The following is a 16,681-nucleotide window of genomic DNA, read 5'->3' as shown; positions in this document are numbered from 1 at the left end:
ATGAAAAAAAAATATTTGTAATATATGTATAGCTAAAAATGTATGGAAGAAGACATGGGCAAATAAGTGTCTAAATACAGTATTAGCATCAGCAGAGGATTGCGGTCGCGTGAGTTATAGTTGCCAGCACTAACTATAACGGGGCAATTTCACTGGTTTTTTATCAGTAAAATTTCCGCTAACTATAACATGTGTGAAACCTATGGTTTTTTCAGTGAATTTGCAAGGTTTTTTAAATGCTAATTCCTAACTATAACGTGTGTGAAACCTATGGTTTTTTCAGTGAATATATATATATGTATGTATATGTGTGTGTATATATTATCTACTGGCGGTCGCCAGTAGATAGTTATAGTTAGGACCGTGTTACCATAGGAAATCTGAAAATTCTATTTTGAATAACTTTGGCGCCGGTTGACGAATCCTCGCGAAAGTTTCAAAACTAATGGGGCGCTCCGCTCAGCACCTACCCTGAAAGTCTCGGGGTGATTCGTCAAGCGGGAGCTGAGAAAACAGGGGGGTCCCAAAACACGTTTTCCCCATGCATTTTCCCATAGGACCTTTAGTCGAAGATACAGCCCGAACGGCTGAACCGAATTACTTGAAATTTGGCAAAGAGGTAGTCCTCAGGTCAGGCATGTGGCTTTTGCATATATGGTGTCAATCTGTTCAGTAGTTCCTGAGAAAATTGCAGTTAAAAGCACATAAATATCTATAGCCGCGCACGGTGCCGTGCGCGACCGTAATTCTGATTGGTGGATTCATGTCAGTCAACATTCGAATCGGTCGAAATCAGGAAGTGTCGACCGCCATTTTGTGTGTGACAGTGAAAAAGAAAGGTGGATAACGTGAAAAGGGGGCAGGGTACAGAGTTCCTGACCCCCTAGCTTTTGTCAGGGGGTCCCTGAAGGACCATGAAGGGTGAAAAAAACATATTTTTTTTTTTTTAAATCGCGGGGTGCGCGTACGGTGCGCGCACGGTACGCGCACCGTCGCACGGTGCGCGCACAGCGGAATCATAAAAAAAATAGAATTAAAAATCAAATTTAAGTTTTTAGATGTTAGGTGGCTCTAAAAAGAGCCGTTGTGTTAATTGAGGGACAGAGGAAAAAAAAGACATGGCAAAAATTATAGGGTGCCGCACGTGTGCTGCTGTATCTTGCTCTCTATTAGCGGAATGCTGGTGTCCGCATAAGAGAGAAGAGCATTGCACCGTATATGCACCCTCTTAAACAGAGGGTGTATATCCAGGGGAACCGAAGAAGGTGAAGCTGCCGCCGCAGATGATGTGCTCGGCTGAGCTGCCGATGATGTGCTCGGCTGAGCTGCTGCGGATGTGCTCGGCTGAGCTGCTGGAGGGTTTTCTCTAGCAGCTCGAGCATAAGCCACAGGATGTACATCTCTAACGTGCCTGATCATAGTGAAGATACTAAAAGAGTATTTCTTTTTAGGATCTCCTCTTGATAAGACACGATCACAAAGAGTGAATGTGACTTTTGGAGCATTCACCTTCTTCTGCCCCTGTGGAAATGTAAAAAATTGCCATATAAAAGAGTCTTTCTGTTTCCTCTGTCTCTGTCTCATAAGGGTCTCCTGCTCACTCCCAGAAGATGACTGCTGCTCTGCCATTCTCAAGTACTGGAGTACTGGAAAAGCTGCTCAGCTCCTTCTCCCAGGGAATCAGAAGTAATAATGAGGGGAGTGGGTGTGGTGTTGGAAGTATCTGGAACTGAAACTACTATAAACCAATGAAACGTGTTGTTTCTAAATCACATGACTTGCCGTGCGCGCACGGTGTGCGCATGGAGCACGCACGCGCGTACGGAGCACATGCGCATGCGCGCACGGAGCACGCACGCATGCGCGTACGGAGCACGCGCGCATGCGCATGCGCGCACGGAGCACGCACGCATGCGCGTACGGAGCACGCGCGCATGCGCACGTGGAGCACGTACGCATGCGCACACTGAGTACGTACGCATGCGTGCACCATGCGCGCGGACAAAGACCCTTAAAAAAAAAACTGAGCCATTCCATATCACAGGATAAAGTTAATCTATAACTATATATATAGGTAGCTTATTGTAAAATAAATATTTAAAAAATATAAAAATACATTCATAAATTAGCATTTAAAAAACCTTGCAAATTCACTTAAAAAACCATAGGTTTCACACACGTTGGAGTTAGGAATTAGCATTTAAAAAACCTTGCAAATTCACTGAAAAAACCATAGGTTTCACACATGTTATAGTTAGCTGGACATTTCACTCGTAAAAAAACAATGAAATTCCCCCGTTATAGTTAGTTCAGCTAACTATAACTCGCGCGCCCGCATTCCACTGCTGATGACGTCACATATTACATCACTCATGACATGGTCAGTGACATCACTCATGACATCTCAAATGACATCACTGATGACGTCATCCATGTGATAAATTACCACATCTTCTCACTCCCTAATATAACCTTTGATACACCGACTCAAAATTTAAGAGTTCCATTCTCAAAACCATACATACTGCAATACCAATAACTACATAGCCACTTATTAACTCTTAGGCCTACATACACCTCCACTCATTCACCTGTACAGTCACTCATACTTACAGTCACAACATACAAAACTATCATATGCATTTATACACCTATATAGACACTCACACACTACCAATCATCCATAGAGGTACTCTCACACCTACTCAGTCATGCAAATAATCACACTCCCATTTACTCACCTATGTGGTTATACACACTCAAGTTCACTTACTCATAAAAATAGTATCACATTCTTACGCTCTTATAGAATCATTGATGCAAGCACACACTCATCCATACAGTCACTCTCAAACACTCACATCTACCCACTTATATACTCTTACACGCACATATACTGCCTTTCACATATGTAGTTAGTCACAAATGTACCACTGAGATATACATTCAATCCCTAACACACCCATACATACACTCACTCAACCATACAGTCCATCACAGATGCACTCTTAAAACCATGCACCCATAGAATCACCCACTCACACATCTATGCATAGTCACACACACCCTACCCACACAAACACTCAGGAACCCATACAGATACTCAGACAAGCAATCAATAACTCATATAGACACTCATATAGGTATTCACAAAACCATGCAGCCACTTATACACTAACATACAGAAACATACAGACATTTACACAGTTTAGTCACTAGTCTGCAGTAAGATACATTTAATGACTCACTTATAGAGTTAGTTACGCACCACAGAAAATCATGCATTTACACACTTGTACACCCACTCATTCTTCAACAGGCCTTTGCCTATACATATTAAACATATTAAAATTGTTAAGAAACACATACTCAATGGATGATGTCATCAGTGATGTCATTTGAGATGTCACTGACCATGTCATGAGTGATGTAATATGTGACGTCATCAGCAGTGGATTGCGGGCGCGCGAGTTATAGTTAGCTGAACTAACTATAACGGGGGAATTTCATTGGTTTTTTACGAGTGAAATGTCCAGCTAACTATAACATGTGTGAAACCCATGTTTTTTCAGTGAATATATATATATATATATATATATATATATACATACATACATGTACATACATACACATTAGGTGCAGCATACCAGACAGCACAAGCTGGCTGGTTGCAAAAGACGTAGTGTGGGTCTACCAGGGCTGGCTGCTCACCCACTGCTTACCTTTGTTTGGCTTTATTTTCCCTCTCATTTTCTTGTTAACTGGTTTTCCTTGCCACAGCTTCTCTAACTTGTGTTTGGCCCTCACGTAAAGTATAGCCTCTTTACCATCTCTCTGATTGACTGGCTTCTATCCTACCACTACTCACTTTTAGGGACGTACTTTTCCTTATCTGCGTAAGGAGTCCATGAATGTGCATATATTTTCCAGCTCTCTTCTTTATGTACTTCACCTCCCCACCAAATAGCTGCCTCTTCGACCCCGTGCTGATATCTGCTACATGTTACAAGCTAGCTCCATTGCTCTTCCCCCACCCTAACTCCCTTCCTCCACCATTCTCTGTTAATTGTGTGCTTGTGTTCTTCTCCCCTCCACCCCAGTGTTGCTTCTCTAGTGTGCTGCTTTTCACCTGTCCTACCTGCTCCCTGTTGCTTCCCTCTCCCACTCCTCTATTGCCCACCACGCCCATCTTTTTTCTTATTTCCTTTAGCAGCAAATTGCTTCCAGACAATCTGCCTAAAAGAAAAAAGCGCTTTGATGCAACTTCTTTTTCCTTTTGTTTAGTGATTTATCTTGGATGTGTAAATATAATAACCTGCCAGTGTCATTTTGTAGCCACGCATATGTAATGACACATGCATGCATATGCCTTCATGCATTTGCGTGCCGAAATGATGTGGTTTAATAAGATCACCTTAAAAAAAAAAAATTTGACCATGCCACACAGCATCTTGCCGATGCTGTACACCATCACCAAAAGGCATTGGAAAGAAAAATAATTCCCAATAGAGAGAGCTGTTGTCTTTGCCAATGCTTGTTTTTTTTATATAGCATCTACAACTGTTTCGTCTTGCATCTGAATTTGGCTAACCAAGGAATTAAATCACAGGGAAATTAAATTCTGTTATATAATGGTATCAAGTAAAAAAGTTACAAGTATAACTTACCATGGCACAAGTGTGAACGGGCCACGACATCTCCCCACAGTTTGCCATTGAACGGGGCACCAGGCAGGGATGCCCCTTGTCAGCAATCCTATTTGCGTTCACTATGGAACCCTTGGCGTGCAGGCTGCGACAGAGGGTGTTGGACTGGGATATCCACGCAGACCGGCAGTGGCATATCATCTCGCTGTATGCAGATGACACCCTGGTTTACCTTCAAGGGGAAGTCACGGTGCTGCAGGATCTGATGGCACTCTTGGATATCCATGCGCAGGCCTCTGGCTTAAGGGTTAACTGGCCTAAGTCAGTGTTTTTTCCTATGAGAGCGATCCCGCCGGATCGGTGACAGGACATGCCTGTGACGCCGCTGGACTGGACATTTGATACCTTAAAGTATCGCTGTGTGCAGATCTACCACTGTCGCGTAGATGTCATAGATAAGAATCTGGGTAGGGCGCATGCGATGCTGCCGTTTTGGCGCGGTCTCCCCCTGTCTCCTATGGGAAGAGTGGCCATCGCTAAAATGCTACTTCTATCGAGGCTACTCTATTTCTTCACTGCCCTCCCTCACCGGCTGCCTCGAAGCATATTTAAGGACCTGGAAGTAATATTGGTGGCACTTATATAGGGTAGTTCTAGGGCTCGAGTGGCCCTTCGTACGTTATATCTGCCAATCACAGAGGGGGGACTGGGGTCACCAAATTATGAGAACTATTTGGCTGTAGCGCAGCTCCAGTGGCCAATGAGATGGTTGGCGAGTGGTCAGGTGACGGAGATGTCAAGCTGGGCATTGCCCTTAAGGTGCACAGCCATACTAGAATGGCTATCGGGTGCCACTACCCCGCGACAGAAAAAGCAAGGCAATTTACTAATGACGTGATGCCTAAAAAACGGGCACCTCCAAACGCACCCATGCTTCCCATGCTCGAACTTCTGCCAGGGACATTCACACGTCAGGACCGTTTGGGGTTGGAGGCCTGGGCGGAGGTGGGATTGGATACATGGGGCAATTTATTTGCGGATGCTCAATTGCAGAGCTTAGAGGGGCTGGTGGAAGACTTCGGTATAGCACCGGGTAATTTTATGCTTTATACACTACTAGCGAGGCCATGGAGGATCATGGCGGCCGCCAGCTAAACGGCCGCGGTCACGCTCCCTTGGGCGCCTTACCTGAGAGTCTGAAGCAGGGAACCGGATTAATTTTTTCTTCTATGTGAACCCCTTCTCGCACGTACTTTCGGAGGGGGTGATGTGCGGTGATTTTTACAGCCCGAGTATTAGCAAGATCCAAAGTAAGATTGGGAGTTTCATTTGGGGTGATAAAGGAGTAAGGTTATCGTGGAAGAAATTGAGGCATGGACTCACTAAAAGGGGGGGTTGGCCCTTCCAGACATCAGTTGGTATTCAGTCTGTATTCAGTCGTATTTCAATTTGAAGCTATACGGATGCTACTTTCTAAACCTGCAAAAACATCATGGGGATGATTGTTGGGCGAGATGGCGATGATCGAGGGCGTCGATGGCGGAGAAGGTTTCCTATATAAGTTTGGGGCCCCGAGTGCGTCTGAAGGTCCTTAAGGCTGCCTTGGAAACCTGGTACAAAATGAGAACTAGATGGGGAATTGGTTATTATTCAGATCTCGCCCCCATATGAGACTCCCCCGGGACACCACTTTGTCTTCAAGACTGTTTGGCTGGACCCATAAAGAGGGCAGGCATATCCATCTGGTCTGACTTGGTCGATGCAAACGGAATCCAACCATGGGAGTTATTAAGAGCTAATATAGGTCTTGGTTTTTTTAAGTTTAAGTATTTACAACTGAAATCTTGGTTTGATGCAGAAAAAGGGGGTATAAAAGGAGATTGGGATACAGAGATTCTTTTTCAATCAGTCCAGCCAATGAAGAAAGACATTTCTATCTGGTATAAGAAGCTTTTAAACGCAGAAGACATAGAAATTTCACCACAATCTTCGGTTTGGAACCAATCCCCCTTTGAGTCTACCATAGCAGTTTTCTTAGAACCATCAATAAAACTACTTTATAAATTCATCAAACCAGCTACCTTAAAGAAAAATCACTTTTTTTTACCAACCGCCTTTATTATACGCCTGCCGGGATCGCCAAGTTCGCCCCACTGCCTACTACAAAATGCCCTAGGTGTAAGACATTTAACGCCAATGATATTTATATCTTCTATGAGTGCCCTGAATTAAGAACTTTTTGGAAGGGGGTGGGTGACTCTGTGTGGCATTTTAAAAATAAACATCGAGGTTGACATATCATTGGTGTTCTTTGGGAACAATGGCTTATCCTTTTTTGACCTATCACAGATTCATTGTGGGTTGTTGTTATACTTGGTTTTGCTCGTACAAAGAGAAATTTGTATGAAGTGGAAAGATACCCTACCCACAAAATCTGAAGAATGGCTCAAATCCTCATTTGCTGTGGCCCGCCTAGACCAGGATGGAACTGGAGACAGACTTATAAACATCTGGCAGCCCCTTATGAGTTGGGGCCGTGATTTGAGATTAATAGAACTGCTGTTGGTCTAACTTACGGTCCTATGATTACACCAAGCCTTTATAAAAAGGGGCCGGTCGGATTGACCTAAGCAAGTGCAGCAAGCCAAGGGCAACTAGTTTGAGAACGACAGCTTTTTAAGATCTGCAGTAGCTTATTGGTGAGATGAGGGCAAAAAAAAAAAAAAAAACTACTACGAGGCAATTTCATCAAATATGGGGGAACGTCGAAACAGAACCAGAAACATCGCAAATATTTCAGACTTGGCTGACGCACGGAAAGGGCAGACATGCAGTGACAGCCTTATATATCTCCCTGAGGCCTGGTCCGGCCCCCTCATTGTTGAAACTTCACGAGTACTGGGACTCCGAGCTGTCGACCACAATGCGCGATAAACAGTGGGCGCAATATATAGAGTATCCTAAAAGCATTTCAACGAATGCCCATCTGAAATATGCGCAGTTTAATTACCTGCACTACACATACTTAACGCCACACAGACTGGCACGCATGAATCCTACATCGGTCGACGGGTGCCTTCGATGGGCCGGAGCAGATGCAAAGTGCCTTCATATGGTCTGGGCGTGCCCTTGCCTTTGGGCCTATTGGAGTGAAATGGCAGCAATGCTGGGGGAAGCCACTGGTACCACGATCCCGGCGCAAGCCCTTCACTTCCTGCTGGGGGGTCACCAAGCGATCCGCAGGGCGAAAAAAACCTTAATACATTCTTAGATTTGGCTCTGGTATTGGCAGAGCGCAGAATTGCCATGTCCTGGAAGTTAAGCACAGTCCCCAGCATATGAGTCTGGTTAATGGACCTCCGTAAGGCACTAGTTGCGGAACACATGTTCCAATCACTGAGGGCACCCCAAGACCCTCCACAGACTAACCCCATGCAGAGGCAGGAATACTTCACGTTTGTGGAGGACAAATTGAACGCAGCTAGCTCCTCACAGCGATGAATGAGTTCTTCAAGGGATGCAGTGCTAGTATTGGCAGCACACGCATTTGTGCAGGTGGCCCTTCTCTATCTCCTCCTTCTTGTTCTTTTTCTCACTTTTCCTTTTCCTCTGTCTCCCCCTCCTCCTCCCCCCTCCACTTTTCTCTCCCTCCCTGCCTCCCCTCCCTCCGCTGTCCCCGCTGCCCTCGCTGCCCTCTGTAGGGAGTATATGTAAGTGGTTACCCTGGCGCACGTAAACCCAAACACACATGGTATAATTAGGTTAGTTGTGATCACATGGTTTGTGTTTAATATAAATTGTCTGGTGTGACAGCAGGGCCATACAATGAACAGAAACGTCAGTTGTTGTTTTTCTTTAAATCGCTGAATAGAGAATGGACAATATAAGTGGACATGTATATGAAATTAGATATGGTTTTCTTCCATTGAATGACACCACATCTAGATAGACTGGTTCCCCACCAAGCATCAAATATGTAAATGTCACTGTACTGTTATATAATAAAGCTGGCAGATTGTATTATGTATGAGCCTATAAAAACACCAATTAAGACTATTAAAAAAAATAGTATAACTGTTACCATAGCCCTTTTTTTCTTTTCTGGATTTACTGAGCACTATTTCTTAACCGGCGTTGCACACAGCTGAAAATCCTTCTATTTATACATGGTCACCATTTTTAAGTTCATCTGCTGACATCTGACTAGCTCTTATGGCCTTTTTGTTCTGAAAGAAACACACAAAAGGTGTTGAGAGGTTCCTAGCAATAAGTCTAACGACTGGCAATTGCTCCTCTGTATATCAGTGGGGTGTTGATTGGTTCCAGTGTCACAGTGAGTATGGAACCCATGTCTGGGCATACTCTTGGCCACTTAGGGCATTGCATGAAACACATGAAAGGTGATGGTAGGATGCTTGAAATAAGTCTAACCACTGACAATTCGCTTGGGGTAGCATTCCAGCCCATCATTCTTTTTCCCACCATGCGCCACAGTTTGGACCCAGCAATATGCAAATCATGTGTGACCCTGCTTCACTAGGAACAGTCAAGCCTGAACTGCCAGGACAGGTCCTACCAGAACACAAGCAAACCAAGACAAGTTTCACACTGGTTGGGGCTCTTCAGTCAAGTGCAGCTTTTGTTGCTGCTCCCGTAGCTCAGTGATAAATTTAATTTTGGAAATGGACTTGACTCTAAAAATCTATACATTCTCAATTTCAGAGGTACAGGAAGGTAAAGGGATTTGCCCAGGATCATAGTGAAGGAAGTCATTATTGAAATCAGCTAAGGCGTGTCAAATGTTTTAATTGCGCTTGCTGAATTACTGTGGGCCCACAGGCTGATGTCACCAGCCCCTCTTTTATATCCTAGCAGAAGGAGGGATGGCTCACATTGAAACATAGTCAGTCCTGCCAAAGATTCTGCAGATTAGTGGTGGTATCTTCTCCACCTCCCTTAACGCAAGCAAGACTCCTGGACGAGTATATTTTATTATATATTAAGAACAGATTATATGTATCAAAATTGTAGCAAAAATAACAATATTTGTAGGTATAGCAAACATAACAATACAAAAAGTAATTATATGGGGGTGGCGTGTGTGTGTATATATATGTGTTTATATATATATATTCACTGAAAAAAACCCAAAGGTTGCAGAGACCTTATAGTTGGGCTCAGATTATACATGCACAAAACCATAGAAATTCAGCCGTTATAGTTACCTTAGCTAAGTATAACTTGCACCCCCGCAATGCGCTGCTTATGATCTCACATATTACATCACTCATAACCTGGTCAGTGACATCACTCATGACATCATCCACAGAACCACTAACACACCCATACAACCACTCACACACCCACCCACTCACCTGTACACCTACTCACACAGCAACTCACCCATACAGTTACTTTTCAGAGCCACTCTCACCTACTCACACACCCACTTATTCTCCCAAACTGCCATTCACACACCCACTCACCCATACAGCCTCTCAACACAGCCACTAACTCACCCAACCATTTTCTTACCTATTCACACATCCATATAAGCACTACTTACTTACCCATTCGCATATCCATACAGGCACTCTCATGTCCACTCACTAACCCATACAGCCGCTCACTCTCCAATACAGCTACTCACACTCACTCCGTTAACCAAGCACCCACTGACGTAGCCACTCAGTCACCCATACAGCCACTGACACACCCACCCATATAGTCACTCACACAGCCACTCATTCACCCACCCACTCACCAGAACAGCCACTCACTTGCCCATACAGCTTCTCACACACCCACTTATTCACCCATATAGCTACTCACATACCCACTTATTTATCTATACAGCCACTGATGCACCCACTCACACATGGATACAAACTTAGACACTCACACATCGACTTACAGACCCACTCAGAGACTTACACACCAGCTGAGAAACTCGCTCAGAGACTCACACATCCACTCACAGACCCACTCAGACATTTGTGCACCTAGTCACAGACCCACTCATGCACAGACTCGGGCATCCACTCACAGACCCACTCAGACACTCATGCACCCACTCACAGACTTACTCAGAGACTAGCACAACCACAGACAGACCCACTAAGACACTCATGCATCCCTCATATATCCACTCATACACTCACAGACCCACTCACATTCATGCTCCCCACTCACAGGCCTATTCAGAGACTCAAGCACCCACTCAGAGACCCAGTCAGACACTCACGTACCCACTTTCAGACCCTCTCACACTGAAGCATGCACTCTCAGACCCACTTACACACTCATGCACCCACTCACAGACCCATACAGCAACTCACACACCCACTCATAGAGCGACTTACACACCCACTTATAACCCATACCGCCACTCACACACCCACTTTCAAAGGTTACAGGTTACAGTTAGGAAATAAAATGTAAAAAAATATTTGAAGTTCACTGAAAAAAAACAAAGGGTCCAGGGACGTTATAGTTTGGAAATAGAATTTAAAAAACCTTAGAAATTCACTGAAAAAATCAAAGGTTGAGGGGAGTTCTAATTAGGCTCATATTTCACTTGTCAAATCATAGAAATTTCAGCAGTTCTAGTTCCCTGAGGTACCTATAACTTACGCCCCCGCAATGCACTGCTTTTGGCCTCACATATTACATCAATCATGACATGTTAATGACATCAGTAATGACATCTCAGAAAACATCACTGATTACATCATCTACAGAACCACTAATGCATCCATTCACACAACCACTCATACGCCCACTCACTCACCCATACAACCACTCACTCACCCATACAGTCACTCATACAGCCACTCGCTTACCCATACAGCTACTCACACAACCACTTATTCACCCATACAACCACTCACACACCCACTCACCCATACAGCCTCTCAACAGAGCCGCTCACTCACCCATTCACACACATAAAAGCACTCACACATGCACTCACTCACATAGACACTCACTCTCCAGTACAGCAACTCACAATGCCAACCAGTTAACCAAACACCCACTCACATAGCCACTAAGTCACCCATACAGTTGCCACTTACACACAGTCATTCACCCATACAGCCACTTAGTCTCTGATACAACCACTCACATATCCACTCACAGACACATACAGCCACTCATTCACCAATAAAGACACCCACTCACTCATCCATAGAGCCACTCACTCACCCATACAGCCTCTCACCATACAGTTACTCACATTTCCACGTATTCACCCATATAGGTACTCACACACTCACTTATTCATCCATACAGCCACTCACACACTCACTCACCAATACAGCTAGTCACACAGCCAATCCCACACCCATACAGGTACTCACGCACCTTATTCACCCGTACACCCACTCACACATTTATACAGATACACACAGTCACACAGCCACATACATAATATATGTTAGAAATAGTGGCACTCATTAGAAGTAAACAAAGTATAGTAATTTCACTTTTGTAGTACCTTGGTATATATGTTTAACACTCCTAACATTTTAGAAAACACTCACAATCACTGGATGATGTCATCAGTGATGTCATCAGTGATGTCATCAGTGATGTCATTTGAGATGTGATCAGCGATGTCATCAGTGATGTCACTGACCATGTCATGAGTGATGTAATATTTGAGGTCATAAGCAGTGCATTGCGAGGGCGTAATTTATAGTTAGCCAGAGCCGGCCTGGTAACCAAAACTGGCCCTGGCAAAGTGCTCGGCCCTCCCCGAGGGGGTTGGGGGTGCGGCAGAGCTGTTTGCCAGGGCCGATTGCAGCCGATTTTGTTACAGGGGGCAATATTGCATCTATGCTGCAAAAAACGGCTCTGCAACAAAAACAGCCCCCACCCTGGCAGACGACCGGGGAAATGCCCGGTGCCCGCAACGGTAAGTCCAGCTCTGTAGTTAGCTCAGGCAGCTATAACTGCTGAATTTCTATGGTGTTGTAGGAGTCACATGTAAGCCCATCTATAACATCCCTTTAACCTTTTGGGTTTTTTCAGGTTATATATATATATACATATATAGTTAGCTTTAGATCACATTACTAGAATCTTTGACAGCTCTTTTCATGATCAATTGGTAGAAGCTTTCTTTTGTCCCTGCTCAGGAGTCCTTGCTCATCACAGCTCTAAAAGACATATTTATATAGGCCTTCACTACACAGCTCTTCTGGAATCAGCTATACACTTCAGAGCTGAAAGCCTGCAAAAAGCTCTTTAGTTTCCTTTTAAAATCAGGTATGAATAAAATACTTGCATCTACTTTGATCCACTGTTCCCAGTGTAATCACGAGAGGTACTTACAAGCCCACCGAGCCCACAAACGCACTTCAAGGTTAGACAGGACCTTCTCTGACGGTTGATAGAAGCCAGGTTTCCTGGACCTGAAGCCAAATCCAGGTGTCCTTGACATGAGAGGTCTCGAAATAGGGATGATTTGCAACTATGGCACAACTTCATTTCCACAGTTTTTGGTCTTCAGAGGGGAGTGAGTTCCATACACAATAAAATGTAGTCTTTTTTTCTTTGACAGGTCGAGTAATGGGAAAAAAAAGTTCAAATTCCGCGTGTATACCTGGTTTGCAAAATGTTTGCACCAACAACGTCTGGCAGTTCTAGATTCAAATGAGATAAAACATATACAGTAGAAAACACACTATTATCATTTGTAGGAAGTCGTGCAAAAAAGCTGATCAGACATCTGAAAGTGTTCCTTTAATAGACTTGCTAATTAAATTGTTGGTTTGTCACTTCCCCTTACTATGTGTGCCTTTTAAAGTACTGTGATTATTTCTATGATAATCAACACTCTGCAACGTTTGCTCACTTATCTTGTTGCACTTTTGTGTTCAAACATATTTAAATGTTTTCTTTTGTTTCTAACATTACAGGAGGTACGCAGTATGACCAGAAACATATTATCCTCAACACCATATCCGCAGACAAAGAAACACAGTGTTGGGAATTGTTAGTCTTGTGAGCCCAAAAGTGGAGACATTTTGGTGAACAAATTAACTGCCCCTTCAGTGGTGCTTACTGAAGAATGCAACAGAGCTACAGTGTAAGGCATCTCCCAGAATCCTCCATTGTGTGGGCATGACTTTGCACCCGGAGCAATCAGGATTGGTCTGATGCGTGGATTTACGTTTGCAGCGCCGCCCAGCATCCTCTCCATGTTCTGTGACATCAAGTGGCCTCTTCTCTGTACTGGAGATCCAGCAAGCACTTTACCAGCCCAAATACATCAAAGTTGAGACGTACTTTAAATTATTTGTCAGAAACGTTATCTACCGTTTTTCATTCAGAGCACATATGTAAAAAAGAAATATTTTTAAATGAGTGGGGCTTCTACAAATGCTTAAAACATCCAGAAGCACATAGTTTTTTAGGAAATGAACAAGGTGGACATTTTGCCTTAAGTCTTGGAAGGTTGTGATGTGTATGATGGAAAATATGTTCCAAAAGCCTGCTAGTTTTCTTTGCAGCTGCTTTACATTTTTTATTATAAGTTGTCTACGGATATGTGTTTACTCCAAGAATTGTCGTTGATGTTAATGTTTTTGTCCATGGGGAGAAATGCAATATCTATGTGTATATATATATATATATAAATGGTACTTCGCTTTATCAACCATGGTAGCATGTTAAACATGTTATTGATTCTATGAGTCTTTTTTTGGACCGCAGCGTGCATCAGTAAAAAAGTTTGATGTATCCGGTGAGGATTTCCAAACTCCTAAGGAACTGCAGCACACATGTGTTATGCAATGGTGCAAATGACGCGTGGATGTTGAACATCTGTGGTGCTCTGGTGCCCATGCAAAGGGAGAGCATACAGCGTTAAGTAAGGGCAGCTCATCAGGAATGCTTTTACAGCATCATAGCCAGAAGTAAAATGGTTCATTTGTGGTGGTGTTTCGTCATCACAGCTCCAGAAAGGCACATTCACAACAGAGAAGAAAGCTTTGGGATGTATTATCTCAAAGCATCCTAAGCATTCGCCAAAGAATTCTGTCGGAAAACGGTGGAACGGTGTGACATTTTTTCAATTTTTTTAATGCAATTGGTACATGTGCTTTAAGACTGTGCCTAATGTTTTAAAATAATTTAACCATGGATATACCAATATACTTATGTGGTTAAGTATGACGCATCCCCTGCTTTTGACTGAGCAGTATTTGCGCCCAAAGGTCATACATTGAGTGTCAATTTGTGAATTATGCAACACAATAGAAACATTATGTTTGCCAGGGCTACAAAGGAGCTGGATGTCTCCTGCTCCCAAAGTTACCGACCTATGCCAAGGCTATACATTATTGTATATATTGGGCAGTACAAGGACTGGCGGCTCTGTGTTGTGTGCTGCCGGTCATCTTCGGATAGTACACAAATCATAAACAGGAGTAGGACTAGGGTTTGTTACACAGTTAAGTACCACCACTTTCTAACAGTTATTTCATTTCATAGTCTTATTGAGGAAGTACCATTCACAGGTCTTAGGTGGCGATGAATTCATCTGAGGTTTGTCTAGGAACCTGGCTCTGTTGATGCTAATATGTGTTATTTCATAGGAAATACAGCCCATGTTATTAAAACACTGTCAGTAACAGGCAAACTTGCACTGGCATAGCTTGACAGTGTTTGTCTTTTGTTAAATGAACACCCCCTCCCCCCATTAAAAAGTTAAGATAATCGAAAAGCATTTTGCTGTGTATTTTGCACAATTATGTGGCAGTCCTGCTAAATTTCTGATGTCTGGCAGCTGATGGGCTACATGTGTCACTGTTCCTCTTCCCGCCACGGTTAGCGACTATGCATCCTTTTCGCCTTCCAAACATTTGTGTGCCGGGGATGGCAGCACTTTATCCAACCTATTGGGTTTGTGTTTGTGTTTAGATTCAGCATGTTTGCGGTAAACAAAGAGTTGCTGGCTTGCTGTTTATTTACGAATACAAAGGAATGAAATACGTCATATGTCTATCGATGAAACCAAATGTTTCATCACTGGACTAGACACTAACACTGTTGACCGGTGGACAATATAATAACTAGGATGAGCTGGCAATAATAGCTTCAGGAAACTCACACCTTACTACATAGACCTAGAAGTGCCCAGAATATCTATATTGCTGTTTTTATTGCTTACAAAATAAGTCAAAGTTTTATATCATTAATATGGAAATAGAAGTTTGTCCCCTTTAAATGTTTTACTCCTCTGTAAACTGCACTGCAAAATAGAGTAACCAAAGTTTCTATCTTTCTCTTATATTTGTCTAGACTGTTTAAAAAAAACTTTTGTACAGAAACATGCTGCTCTTTTTTGTTTACGGAATGTGTTTTCCACGTACCCTGGTGTTTATAAATATTTTGTTGCTATTTTTCTAAGCCTCAACACTTTTTACCTACAGTTTCAGATTAAATCCTCTTTAACAATAAAATTTTGTTCTGGTAAACCTGTTGTGACTGCTTCTTTCTTTAACCCATCTTTTGTCTATCACTGCTTTACCTTAAATTCAGTCAGTTCTTGTTAGACACACCTGTCTAGATGATCTTTACTAGGTAGTGCACTGTGCCCACGATTATATGCTCACATTTCCTGGGGTTGTCATATTGCCAGCGTGCAGGTGCTAGTTTCTTCCTCTACGACAGCTTCAAATAAGCTTTGAGAAAATGAAGTCCCTGAAATAAGACCTTTCCACTTGGTGGCAAGATCCATTTTTTTATCTGCAGGCTTTATTCATTAAGTATGACGATATAGAAAATAATCAATTTATCTCACTGCAGAAATGAAAATAATATAAACTCAGCTTGCCACATTACAACTCTCCACTGCATTATTATGCCATCAATTCTCCCCACTCACTCGTAAGCTGGGAGAAAGAGGACCCACATTTCTGACTTTCTGTGGATCGAATGTTGCCCATGCACATGGCTCAATAAACCACTTCACAATATTGACTCCACCAACACACCTGCCGTCTCCAACACCAATAATTTTGCAT

General features: G+C 43.1%; 1 protein-coding gene across 5 annotated transcripts in view; it reads left to right on the top strand.

Moving 5' to 3' along the window:
* Positions 1-16,132, top strand: part of CRYBG1 (crystallin beta-gamma domain containing 1) — a 901,344-nt gene extending 885,212 nt beyond the window's left edge. For all 5 annotated transcript variants that reach the window (XM_085611232.1, XM_085611231.1, XM_085611233.1 and 2 more), the window contains one exon: positions 13,571-16,132. In XM_085611232.1, coding sequence (XP_085467358.1) covers positions 13,571-13,659 — 89 coding nt within the window. In that variant the 3' untranslated portion in view covers positions 13,660-16,132. The remainder of the gene's footprint in view (positions 1-13,570) is intronic.
* The last annotated feature ends 549 nt before the right edge of the window (positions 16,133-16,681 follow it).

Source organism: Triturus cristatus, chromosome 6 (genome assembly GCF_964204655.1).
Source record: "Triturus cristatus chromosome 6, aTriCri1.1, whole genome shotgun sequence".
NCBI lineage: Eukaryota > Metazoa > Chordata > Amphibia > Caudata > Salamandridae > Triturus > Triturus cristatus.
The sequence above is the reverse complement of the archived record's forward strand: the minus strand, read 5'-3'. Positions and strand labels throughout refer to the sequence as shown.